Source organism: Gossypium raimondii, chromosome 8 (assembly GCF_025698545.1).
Source record: "Gossypium raimondii isolate GPD5lz chromosome 8, ASM2569854v1, whole genome shotgun sequence".
Classification (NCBI taxonomy): domain Eukaryota; kingdom Viridiplantae; phylum Streptophyta; class Magnoliopsida; order Malvales; family Malvaceae; genus Gossypium; species Gossypium raimondii.
Window position 1 is genome coordinate 38,040,499 of NC_068572.1, and position 12,526 is coordinate 38,053,024.

General features: G+C 32.7%; 1 protein-coding gene across 16 annotated transcripts; it reads right to left on the reverse strand.

Moving 5' to 3' along the window:
* Positions 1 to 6,943: 6,943 nt before the first annotated feature.
* On the reverse strand, positions 6,944 to 12,107 carry LOC105791372 (serine/threonine-protein kinase SRK2G-like). Of its 16 annotated transcripts, XM_052635078.1 has the most exons (9): positions 11,842 to 12,107; positions 10,853 to 11,311; positions 10,719 to 10,766; positions 9,578 to 10,597; positions 9,335 to 9,409; positions 9,154 to 9,255; positions 9,009 to 9,062; positions 8,815 to 8,906; positions 6,944 to 8,734 (listed from the first exon to the last, which is right to left on the reverse strand). In XM_052635078.1, exons 4-9 carry the CDS (start codon positions 9,695 to 9,697, stop codon positions 8,614 to 8,616), a joined length of 564 nt encoding a protein of 187 aa, XP_052491038.1. In that variant the 5' UTR covers positions 9,698 to 10,597; positions 10,719 to 10,766; positions 10,853 to 11,311; positions 11,842 to 12,107; the 3' UTR covers positions 6,944 to 8,613. The 16 variants fall into 16 exon arrangements, 1 of the variants encoding a protein (XP_052491038.1); XR_008198803.1 differs by lacking the exons at positions 8,815 to 8,906; positions 9,009 to 9,062 and having other exon boundaries at positions 6,944 to 7,182; positions 7,622 to 7,721; positions 8,641 to 8,713; positions 9,154 to 9,409; XR_008198800.1 differs by having other exon boundaries at positions 6,944 to 7,182; positions 7,622 to 7,721; positions 8,641 to 8,713; positions 8,814 to 9,409.
* Between the last annotated feature and the right edge of the window lie 419 nt (positions 12,108 to 12,526).

The window sequence follows — 12,526 nt, forward strand, 5'->3', positions numbered from 1 at the left end:
GTGTATATTGTTACGAATAAGTTCACAGCAACTCGGTAATTTGCTAACTTATGAACATACTCACCTAACAAAATCCATTTATCTCTTGATTATATCCCTATGTCAATTCAACCGATTAAACAAATCATAATAGGCAAATATGTTATTGCACATACATACTTATTAAATCGAAATAATCTCTTGTACATATCCCTATGTCAATTCATACAATTAACTCGATTTAATAAGCACATAAAAGACTATGTGAGGTAACAAAGTATCTTTACCTTGAAACAGTTTAATCACAATAATCTTGCAACTTATGCAAGGCAAATGTATCGTCAGAAACCATTGCTAATCTAACCCTCAGCTACCTTGGATGATTAAACATGCACTAATTAAGTACTGTGTCCATTAATTACAATTTCAATCCATTTAAATAATTAATTCATTAGTTACCTAACAATTGTAATGCAAGAATAACTTAGTCATGATTTTACTTAATCAAGCATCTTACCGAGGCCTATAACAACATCAACACAATTTCAATAATTTTAACAAACGAAATGCAATCAACCTAACACGAATTAAATTCAAGATAAATTGATTAAATTAACCATTCCAACAACATAAATATTCATAGATATGTTTAGCATAACAACAACAAAAATTAAAAAGATAGGGAACAAGAATCAAATCCGGTGTTTTTCCGTGGCTTGACTAGTTGCTCCGTTCTTCCTTCTCCGTTGTCCTCGTCGACTAAGGATACTATGAACACTTAATTGCTGCTCCAAATAGCTGGTGAATGCCCCTTTCCCAAGAGGAGAAATCGGCAAAAGAGCAATGGAATTTTGGAATGGAAAAGAAGAGAGAAAGTCGAGAGAAGAGAGGAAAGATGTGAATGCTTGAGGTGTGTTTTTCAAATGACCAGCCTAAGGGGGTTTTTATAGCTGAGGAGGGCTGCTAAAAATAGATAAAATTATCAGCCAAAGAGCCCTCCCGTGGCTGGCCACACATGTGGCAAGGTTGATAGTTTCAACTTTGCTAATTTAGGATTGAGGCAAATCTATAAAGCCACCAATTGTGGAGGGGTTTGAAAGCAAATTGAACAAGTCTTCAAGGGCCTCTTTGTAAGCTTATATAATAAACTAATAAGCTGATTTGGGTTAGCTCTTGGGACAGTTTTTGGGCTATCCATTTCTTGGTCGGTTCGGTTCACTTGATTCAGTTCAATTGGACCACTTTTTCATAATTAATTAATAATAATTTATTAACCCAAATTAAATTGGATATAAATTAAAATTAATTATATTATGAATTAATACATTAATTTTGAACCATCTTAGGCTGAAATTTAGTTCGCCTCAATACTTCAAATTGCTTCTCGGTTTTGTGCTTTTAGCAGTGTCTGCCGACCCATTTTTTGCCCTTTGTGCAAATCTGTCGAAAATAACCACAATTCATCAAAATTAATTATAAAATTAACTAAAATTCAACATGTTCATATTTTAGGTGCACTTTAATTATTTTGTAAAAATTAATTATTTTTTAGACAAGAATTTTATTCAAACTGTATGATTTTAAGTTAAAAAGGGTATGTAAAAATGTGTAAATTTTCGTGTTTCTACACCCCCAAAATTAATTCATTGCTCGTCCCGAGTAATGCACAAATTAAAAATAATTACTCAGAAAACACCTTCGAAAATTTCCTTCAGAATAACATTCTTCCCAGAATTATGAATTTAATATACTAATGCTCAAAAAGAAGAAATTTGATAGTTATGCTACTTAAGTATACATATCGTTCAAATTAATCTTAGCAACTAATATGATAGCACAGTTAGACTAAATGCTTCCTTAACAAGACATGTTAACCCTTACCAATTTGATTTTATTTCCTTATTCAAGATTAAGCTGCAATCATTAAGTTTAACTTATGCCTTCATATGTTGAACATAGCAATTTCTCTCCACTAATGTAGGTAGCATAGAAAACTTGAATCAATAGGTATTTAAAAAGGTTGTAACGTAGCTAGGCTAGAGGTAGGTAAAAGATAGATAAATTTAGGCTTTTAAACCCTAGACTCAGCTTCAATCAGACCTTTGGAATAATTTCCCTCAATACACGTACTTACTTTGCTTTCACATGCTCCTTTGTACATCTATTTTCTTTCAAGTACATGTGCTCTTTTTTTTTTGAGCATTTTACTGTATGTACTATAATTTTTAGAGCATTTGATACTTCTTTCAACTCCCCCAAACTTATTTTCAAAGAATATTTTGAATAGTACTGAGACTAATGTTTGAGATAATTTAAAGATAATTAAGAGAGAAGTGATGGCTAAATATTGCAAGGGTTCAAATAAAATTAGGCCATATAGTCTCAAAGTTGGGTTTCAAAGGATAAAATTTCATCAAGGTTGGCTTGAAAGGCTCAAACGGTCCAAACAAGAGTTGTCTAAATCATTTTGAACATTCCATACTTCCTAGGATTTCGCCTCAAGAAACTACTAAGTCTATTCTAGAGACTTAAACTTTCAAGCATGCCTACCTTTCTTAAGGAACTAAAAATTTTATGGTACGATTTGCATGCTTTACTAAAAATACATTTATATCATTATTCAGCTAACATAACAATTTATTGAAATGATAAAACTTTATTTATACTGAAGTTTAGCATACTTGACAAAATTTCAAATTATTGAACAAAATATATCCTAATCACAATTAAAAGAACTATTTACTCTGAGTGGAAATAATTTCAATTTTTAAGTCCCCCTACTTAAAATGAACAATGTCCTCATTGTTTAAAGTGAATAGATACTATACACCAGGTAGGATTCTAGAAAAGAGGAGGTGAGTCAATTTGACTGCTTAAGTACCCAGCTCTTTCTAAATCCAATCGTAGACATGTATATATCTATTGCCACACTTTATACTTCGCGACTTGTTCAATTTTATTAATGATTTCCATCTCTTGTTTTATTATGCAAAAATTCCTAATTAACTTTATCCTAAAATAACCTAAGAACATAAATAAAATAAAGTCGAGATCCCCCCTTTATTTATTTGCAGATCATTCCGAATTCGACTCATCTTTTGCTCTATCTTTATTGTCTTTGCATGAATCACTTTGCTCCCTTTTTGATAATGGGCTCCATGGTTCAAATATGTACTCTGGAAAATCAGGCACAAAAATAAATGGATCATTGTAAAATTTCGTAAGAGCACTTCTCATCGAGTCATCCCTTATTTTTTAGTATTTCTAGTAAGCTTGTTGCTGCCACTGCATATGTTGCATTATGTCCATCAACTTTGAAAGCTCATCTCGAAGATCTGGGCAAGGCGGTTGAGCTCTAAACATTGAACTCTCGATATCAGGTTCAGCTTTTGGTTCCATTAGTTCCACCTTATTAGGGACTTCAGCCGATTGCATTGGCTCGATCTCTGTGGGATCTTCTTCTTCATCCTTTTCGGGATCCTCCCTTTCTTCAACTCGTTACTGTAGGGCAGAGTTTCTAGCTATTCGATAGAGGTCCCAATCTGTGATTGTACCCTGGCTATAGCCTGTCATCTTTACGTTTGCAAGAATTTTAGCTTTCAAGCACAGAATTGTTATCGTAAAGGGAAAGTACGGTGGGCCAAAACGTGAACGTCTAACGGCACAATTTTGCATTTCCCTCAGGATGATTTTTCCCACATCAATGGTCTTCCCAGTTAATAATGAGATTGTAGTCCCATGTGAGCTAGGCATAAAGCTAAATCGGATGAAGTAGAACAATACCTTTGCGAGTGGTGTCAAATATTCTCTTCGACAAGTTCAGATTCCTTGATTTGGCACAGTCCACCTGAAACTTGATTCTGCGAACTGGAACTTTCGTCAACTCGCTTGAGGTTAAATTTGCATAAAGTTCGCTTACTAACTTCTCATCCACACTAGGTCTCTTCTCAGAAAACAACTCCCAATTGAGAGTTTCAGCAACCTGACGAATACGCGCCATAAAACCAATATAGTTGCTTTCTTTCAATGTGAAACCTTTCTCTGGATGCATCTGTGGATTCTTGAAAATAATCTAATATCTTGCTTTGGCTTCTTCACAGTGGAACTTGTTTTGTGGTTCGTCAATTTTGGTAGATGCGTGAGTTCTCTTGCGAGGCATGATTAACCTAATCATAAAATGGTAACAATTATTTTCTCAAAAATTTAATTAATATAAAATATTAATAATTCAATAAATTGAAATATTAGATAATTAAATTAAAACTTAGGAGAAAAATTGGTCTTACCACTTTTCTTTTGTGAAAATTAAGAGCTCTTAAGAAAAATAATTGTAAATCAAAAGATGGAAAATTAAAATAGGTTGAGGGTTTTTGGCTAAGGATGGGTGAAAGGGTGGTGTGCTACTCAGGTATGCAAGGCAGCAGCGTGCAGCAGGGGATGGATGTGAGCAGCGTGTGGATCGTTGAGCAGGCCTGGTGTGGGTGCGCGCGGGGTGCTACTGACTGATCAGGTGAGCGATGTTGTGGCTAGGGAATTGTTAGGAGGTTTCGACACTTAAGCGTTTTGATGTTTTTGGAAGGAATGGTGTATGAATGAAAAAAAAATAAGAATAGATGGGTGGAATTTATAGTGAAAAGAGTAGGAGCTAGAGTAGAATTCTTAATAATTCTAAGTTCTAATTCTACTCAAAGTAAATAACAATTAATAATTAATATAATGCATATTAAATTATTATTTACTACTAATTTATTAAGATAAAAACTTATCGAATAAAATATGATTAAATTAAAACTAATCCTAACTCTAAATAAAGTTGATAATAATTAATATATATTATAACGGATATAATTATATATTAATAATTATCATTTTTATTGAACTAAAACATTTATTCTAGATGCTTTTTGAAAATATTTACAAAAAGGCATCTAATTTTTAATATTCTGAAAAGAGCAATCAATTTTTTAAACTAATTCAATTAAGTTCCTAAACTTAATGAAAATTCAAAATTGAGTTGCAACATAAAACTTGGATCAAAATTGACCCTTTTATTTGAAAAACTAAAAATTTATTTTTTCGTTTAGGGAATAATTTCTTGGGAAATTATGTTAAAATCAATTCCCAGGAAAGATTGAAGAGGTCACAAGCGGTCCCGCTTAAGTTCCAATCTCCCAAACAGAATTTATTTAAACATACTAATCCCGAAAATATACCCTAAATCTTTTTCCAAACAGAAGAACAAGAAAAATTAAATATCTAATAAAATGAACGAGATTTGATTCTGTTCAATTTTATCTCCCCAGTAATGTTTCAAACGTTGCGCATTAACTCAAAAATTACCTCCCTTACCTTGAAGTTCAACAACTCCGTATGGATAGACTCAATGAATCATAAATGTACCGGACCAACGTGATTTTAACTTACCTGGAAAGAACCTTAATCTGGAATTGAATAAAAAGACTTGCTGACCTGCTTCAAATTCTCGAACTCGAATGTGCTTGTCATGCCATTTCTTGAGTCTCTCATTAAGTAATTTGGCATTCTCGTATGAAGACATTCAGAATTATTCTAACTCGTTAAGTTGAAGCATCTGTTTCCCTTTGGCACTTTTAAGATCCAAGTTGAGTCATTGGAGAGCTCAGTAAGCTTTGTGTTCTAACTCCAAGGGTAGATGGCATGCTTTCCTAAAGACTAATCTATAGGGTGACATCCCTAAAGGTGTCTTGTATGCTGTCCTGTAAGCCCATAAAGCATCATCAAGTCTTTTGGACCAATCTCGTCGGTTCGGGCAAACTACCTTCTCAAGTATGCCTTTGATCTCCTTGTTTGTCAGTTCAGCTTGCCCATTCGTCTGCGGATGGTAAGCTGTAGCAACCTTGTGTTTCACTCCATGTTTATCTAATAACCTTTTCAACCACTTGTTCACAAAATGGGACCCTTCATCACTGATGATGGCTCTTGGGGTTCCAAACCTTGTGAAAACATGTTTATGCAAAAAATTTATTACAACCTTAGCATCGTTTGTCGGATATGCCTCTGCCTCAACCCACTTAGACACATAGTCTACTACTACTAATATGTACTTGTGACCAAAAGACGGAGGGAAAGGACCGAGAAAGTCAATACTCCAAACATTGAATAATTCTACCTTAATGATTTTTGTTCGAGGCATCTTATTTCTGTTAGTGACATTTCCGACCCTTTGACATCGATCACAACTCTTTACTTAAGCATATGCATCTTTGAATAGTGTTGGCCAAAAGAATCTGGCTTGCAATACCTTGGCTGCAGTACGTGTACCTCCGAAGTCGGAGCTGAGTGACATTAGTATAAAATCTTATGTACTTCATCTTCTGCCATGCATCTCCTGATCATTTGATCTGTACACTTTTTAAACAAATACGATTCTTCCCAGAAATAGTACTTCACACACTACACCAAAACAGGCTTTTAGCGGCATTTTTTTAGGCCTTGTGAAAGCGCCGCAAAAAATGCCGCTATTGATAACGTTGCTAACTTTAGCGGTGTTTATGTGAAAAAATGCCTTTAAAGATCATGGTCTTTAGCGACACTTTTGCCACAAACGCTGCTAAAGATCATGGCCTTTAGCGGCGCTTCTACTACAAACGCCGCTAAAGGTCATGACCTTTAACGACGCTTCTATTAGAAACGCCGCTATAAAAAATGACTTTTAGCGACGCTCTTTTACAAACGCCGCCAAAAATATGCTTTTAAAAAACTTAATTAAATAATATTTATTTCTATGATAAATAATATTTATTTCTATGATAAATATTATATTATGTTTTATTTTTGAAATTTAAACTTTAAACTATATACTTTTAAGGATAAAAAAATTAATTAAATTAAATTTTCTATTAAAATTTTAATTTTAAAGCTAAATATAAAAATTAATGAATTTAAATTTAGAATTAAAATATTATGTTTAAATAAATAAGCAATCTACCTTATAGCTCATCTGATCTATATTAAATCGGCCAAATATAAAAGAAGCTACAAAACACGTAATAATTAACAATCATGGTTAAAAAAGCTAGTACACAAGGTAGCTACAAAAATTCAAGTTCCGACTAAGATAAACGACCATGGAATGCAACATTAAATAACACTCCACTTGAAGAAGTGTTAAGCCTTGGCTTTTCCAGCTTGAAGAGATTGAATCCTCTACTATACCTTTAATATCTAAAGGATGCAAAACCAAATGATCAGATAAACCAACAAACTTGGTAAACAACAGAGATGTTAAAAATAAAAAATATATATAGCCATTAAGGCTCAAAACAAAATGTAACAAACAATTATGTGCAGCTTTAGTAGCAAACAATCTCAATCATAGCTCTTCCATGTGTCACAAATAGGCTTTCTTTTTAGTGATTGTCTAAACTATTCAATTTTTTAACAAGGAATAATAGTATTAATTTGCAAAAAGCAGAATTGAGATTGATTACATAAATCAATAAAAATAGAAAACAATCATAAATCTGGCTGATAACCAAATTATAGCAATTGTATGAAGACTAAATTAAGCATAAGCTGTGCCAAGCTAACAAAAATAGATCGAACACTTCAAAACAAAGAAGGATATGTTATTCCTAAAATTACTACAAAAAGTTTGACTTACTTTGCAGTTCATGTAAGTTAGACAACCATGGCTTGAAAGCAATATGGCTGATTGATCCAGTATGCCATTTCTCAGACCTAAATACTCATTTTTAGTCACCCTACATGTGCCATCATGTCAGATGTAGAAAAGGCTTAATATGTAATGATAAAAAGGCCATCATTTTTTGTGGAAAAGGCTTAATATGTAATGACAAAAATGGAAGCAATATTGCTTTAAGCATTTCTTGTGGAAACTCTTCATATACCAATTAATCTGTATCTCATTGCTGACGAACACAAACACACAGATCTGTATATCCATATGCCAAAACTCATTACCCCTAGTAACAACCAACACAACAATTCCACCTTGTGCAGAACATACAATAAAGTGCAGATCCGAAAGGACAGTTATTTCACATACAAAGGCCAAATACTAATTAGTAATTTGAACTTCACACAGTTTACAATCACCATTTATGGGCTGAATCAATTTCCAAACAAGGTCTGCTAATTGTAGCTTTGGCTACTACTAGTTTCTAATATATCATCACCTAATAAAACGCAGCCACTAAGAAAAACTTTAAATTGCAGAAGAGCATGATATAATAATTGTCTGGTTAATGCTTAAAATTTCTCTCTATTAACATATTAAGAGATGGATGTCAAATTAAGAAGAGAATGAAAAAGGTACTTGACTATAATAAGCATGTGAGAATTAACCTGATCCCTTCCAACATGTATAAGGCATTACAAACTTTCATAAACAAGGACAACTACAAAATGCATTTCATCACATCTCTTATATTTTTAAAGTAATAAATCGAATAAAAAATGAGAAAATCCAAGAAGTGGAAGAATAGATACTATCATGCATTTCAAAATCTTTGGATTAGATATTTGTGATCACATGTTAGGCTTCGAAGGCAAAAATAGCACACCAGATCAATAGAATGCTCAGCTAGATGTTTTTATTTCACATAGATATTTCTTCTTCTTCTTCTTCTTCTTTTATTTTTTATACAGTTGAAATAATACCTTTCCATCATACTCTCGTCGTGCCAGAACTTCCGGTGCTATATATGCTGGAGTTCCAACAGTTGATTTGGGTCTTGAATGCAACAGACCAAGTGTTAAAAAAACAACTTAATGATTGGAAAATCATAAAGGAACTGACATTTAAGATGGACTATATATAATTATCCCCAAACCTTAGAGTAACCAAAATCGCAGATTTTCAAACTAGGTGCAGGACTTCCATCTAAAAGGGTATTTTCTAATTTCAAATCTCTATGGCATATTTGCTGCAAACGAGAATAGGAACATGGAAACAATAAGTAGATTTAGTTCTTGCATTTGGCATACACTAAGAAACATCAAGGTTTGATTTTTTTGAGTTTAAATACTATGGAGTGACAGTAATTGACACCAGAGATCAATTGCTGAAAAAAATATCTATGCTGAAGAAATACAAGTAAGCACTAAAATAAATTTTGTTTCCAAAAAAAAAAGTGGGAATGAAAAGAATAAAAATAGAAACAGAAAAAGGACCTCATCTTCACTGAATCTACCAGCACTGCAAATCTGATCAAAGAGCTTACCACCACCAGCATACTCCATCACAATTGCTAAATGGGTAGGTGTCAAAACCACGTACAACATTTATATCCTATCAAAAATATAAACATCCCAAATTTTTTAAAAGGGAAATGAAGCAAGAGATGATACTTGCCTCCTTGAACCGGATTATATTAGGGTGTCTAAGAGATCTGTGATTGATAATCTCTCTTGCCACATTCTCATCTATCTGCAAACAAACACAGCTAAGCTAAGCTTTCAATCAACCGGTTTGGCATTCACAAGAAAGAGACAGAAAGAAGAACGTGATTTGAAGTGATGAAGTCAATTCAAGCTTAATAATACCCAAAAAATGCAAGAACAAGTGAGAGAGACAATAGATATTAAAGAAACAAACCTTGTGACCTCTCTCAATATATTTCATAGCAACCAGCTCCTTGGTATCCTTGTGTCTGAGAAGTCGAGCAACCCCAAAATTGCCGGCTCCCAAATCTTTGACCACCTCATATTTCTCCATTTTACCTCAATAACTACTACTACTACTAGTAGTAGAATGATATTGCTTCCATTTTTGTCATTACATGTTAAGCAATATTGCTTAAAGATAAATATGGAAAGATCCATCTGCAGCTAGATATCCATTACTCCAGCTTAGGCAATAAAGAAGGGCAAGCGAATAATAAATTCACATATCTACCATTTTTTTTTAAATTCACGTCAATATTATAAAATTAAAGAAACCAAACTATACTAAATTAAAATCAAATGATAACAGAGGACTAAAACCATAATCAGACCGTAATAAAAATCAATCATTCTTGCCTAGAATGATGAAAATATCTAGAGTCAAACACATTTCTATCCAGTAGGAAATGAGAAAAATCATATCAATTAAAAAAAAATCCAGAGTCAAACACATTTGGTTGAGGCTTTTTTTATGTTTTCTTACTAAAATCCTCGATTTTTGATAATAATAATGATAATAGCAAAATCATATCAATTAAAAAAACAAATAGCTTTAAAATATAACATAAAATGAACAGTCATAAACTCATGCTGAAGTAAAAAGCTAGCAATAAGAATATTTTCCATACACACTTCTTCTCTTTGCTTCAGTGAGCAAAAAAATAGTTAGCAAAAGAGTTAGCAAAAGTAGCAACTAACTGCTACCTGATGAACTAATCTCAGCTTAACGACGCTCAATAGTTTCAAATTCTAAGCTAATTAATCTTCGAAGCTAAAAACAACATGAAAAAAATGATAAAAGAAGGCAAATAAAGGAAGCTTAAATAATAATAAAAATTAATAAAAGTGAGAAAGAAGAGATGAACCTGAAATCTGAAAGGCTAACTTAAAGGATTTTAATCGCTTGTGACCTCGTCACATATCTCGCAGCATTTCCTTCCTTTTTCTTTCCCTGTAAAATTTCACCATAAATTATGAGAAAAAAATCCTTACAATAAGTCAAATCTGAAAATTTAAATCGCTAATTTGAAAGCAATAAAGTTCGAAAGAACTTGCCGGAGGTCGGTACATACTGAATGGTGAGCCAATAGATGGGTGACTTCACCAGATGGTAGATTGTCCTGCCAAATATAAGAAGAATATAAAATCAATCCAATAAAAGTCTATAACTAAAGATCAAGAAAACATATTCTGAGGTGAAACTAACTAGTAATTTGGGAAGACAGGTATAGAATCCAATACTACTATACAGGCATATGTGATAATTATTGATCCCCACACCGCAGCATGAGTAATGAATACCCAGCACCGAATGTCCATTGCCAAGTGTATATTAACAAGAATAACAACTGCTATAGTCCACAAACTGCCCATGCTCCATATATCGATTGTGCTCTCCTTATATGTAAATAGAGGTATATAGAACAGAACGAGGCTTTGCCATTGTGTGTCAATCATTGTGATCCAGAAGAGTTGCAGATTATACGCCTCACGTCTATGCCCCACGCCGTGAAGTTTAGGATACTCTAGGAGTGTTTTATGACTTAAATCCTTGTCAAGAATGCCAATAACAATAGTAGGGACAGAGGTATATATGACATAATAAAATACACTACTTCAGTCTGGTAAGGCAGAAGTCGTTGAAAAGGCTCTGCATAATATGTACCTACAACATACAAAATAATGTAACATGAAACCCAAATCCGTTAACTACAAAATTGCAGGAAAAGAGAGAACAACTTAATATTTCGGTTAATTTAGTTGGTTTTCGTTAACGAAACAAAATTAACCTTCAACATTTTTTTCAATAGATAATTCTACATATCCAACCAAAATATCAGAACAAATCAAAATCTAGAAGCACAATACAATGAAGATATTAATCACCATCAGATGTTAAATTAACACATACTAAAAGTTCAAAATAAATAAAATGAAGATATAAAAACTTAACAGGACTAATCCTAACTGATCACCAAAATAACATTCAAATATCAAATTTTCTTAAAATCTCTTCTGTTAACCAAACTGAATTTTTTATGGTTAACCAACAAACCGAATTTGGTCAGTTAATTCAACTAAAAATGAATAACAAACACATGTGGGGAAATTGCCCAGTATGTTCCCCCTTTCTTTTGAGCAATGCACCTAGGAAGTTCAAAAAGCTCAGATTTCACAACAAAAAACGGTACGTACCAGAATAGCGTCAACACAAAAACAACATTGCGATAGAAGTTGTAAAGTACTAAGTAGCCAACACGCTGATAATTCCAGTGACCATGAACCAATAGTAATCTTTTCAGAAATCGGAACTGGTCCATCGCAAAATCTGATGCCATCACAACTTGCCGTTTGAGATTTTTTGGGATTTTTTTATAATGTCGCAGGGAGGGAGGGAGGGAGAGAAAGCAAGAGAGACGGCGTGTTTGCAAAGTTAAGAGTTTTAGTGGGGGAACTAGGGGGGAAATTTGGGGATAAAATGGCGGACCTTTTTTAACCGCTATTGCTTAAATGCCGCAAAAAAAATATTTTATTTTGAATAAAAGGATGTCTTTTTGTTCTACTAAAAATCTCATATTTTTCTGTTAAAATTATTAGTTAAATGATTTTATAAAATATTTATTATTATTATGTTTTATAAATTGGAATTTTATAAAAAAATAACTAGGTACTTTCAAAATAAATATTGTATATTTTAATAAGAAAACAAATAATTAAATGGTCGTAATTAATTATTAAGTTAGAATTATCCAATGTAAGGAGTCAATCTCTCATATCAAATTTTTATTAAAGATTGAGACGTTAATCATGATTTTATATTATTCCTTTCGATCTAATCTCCATTTTATTAGAGATATTTCTTCCTAACTAAAATATAACT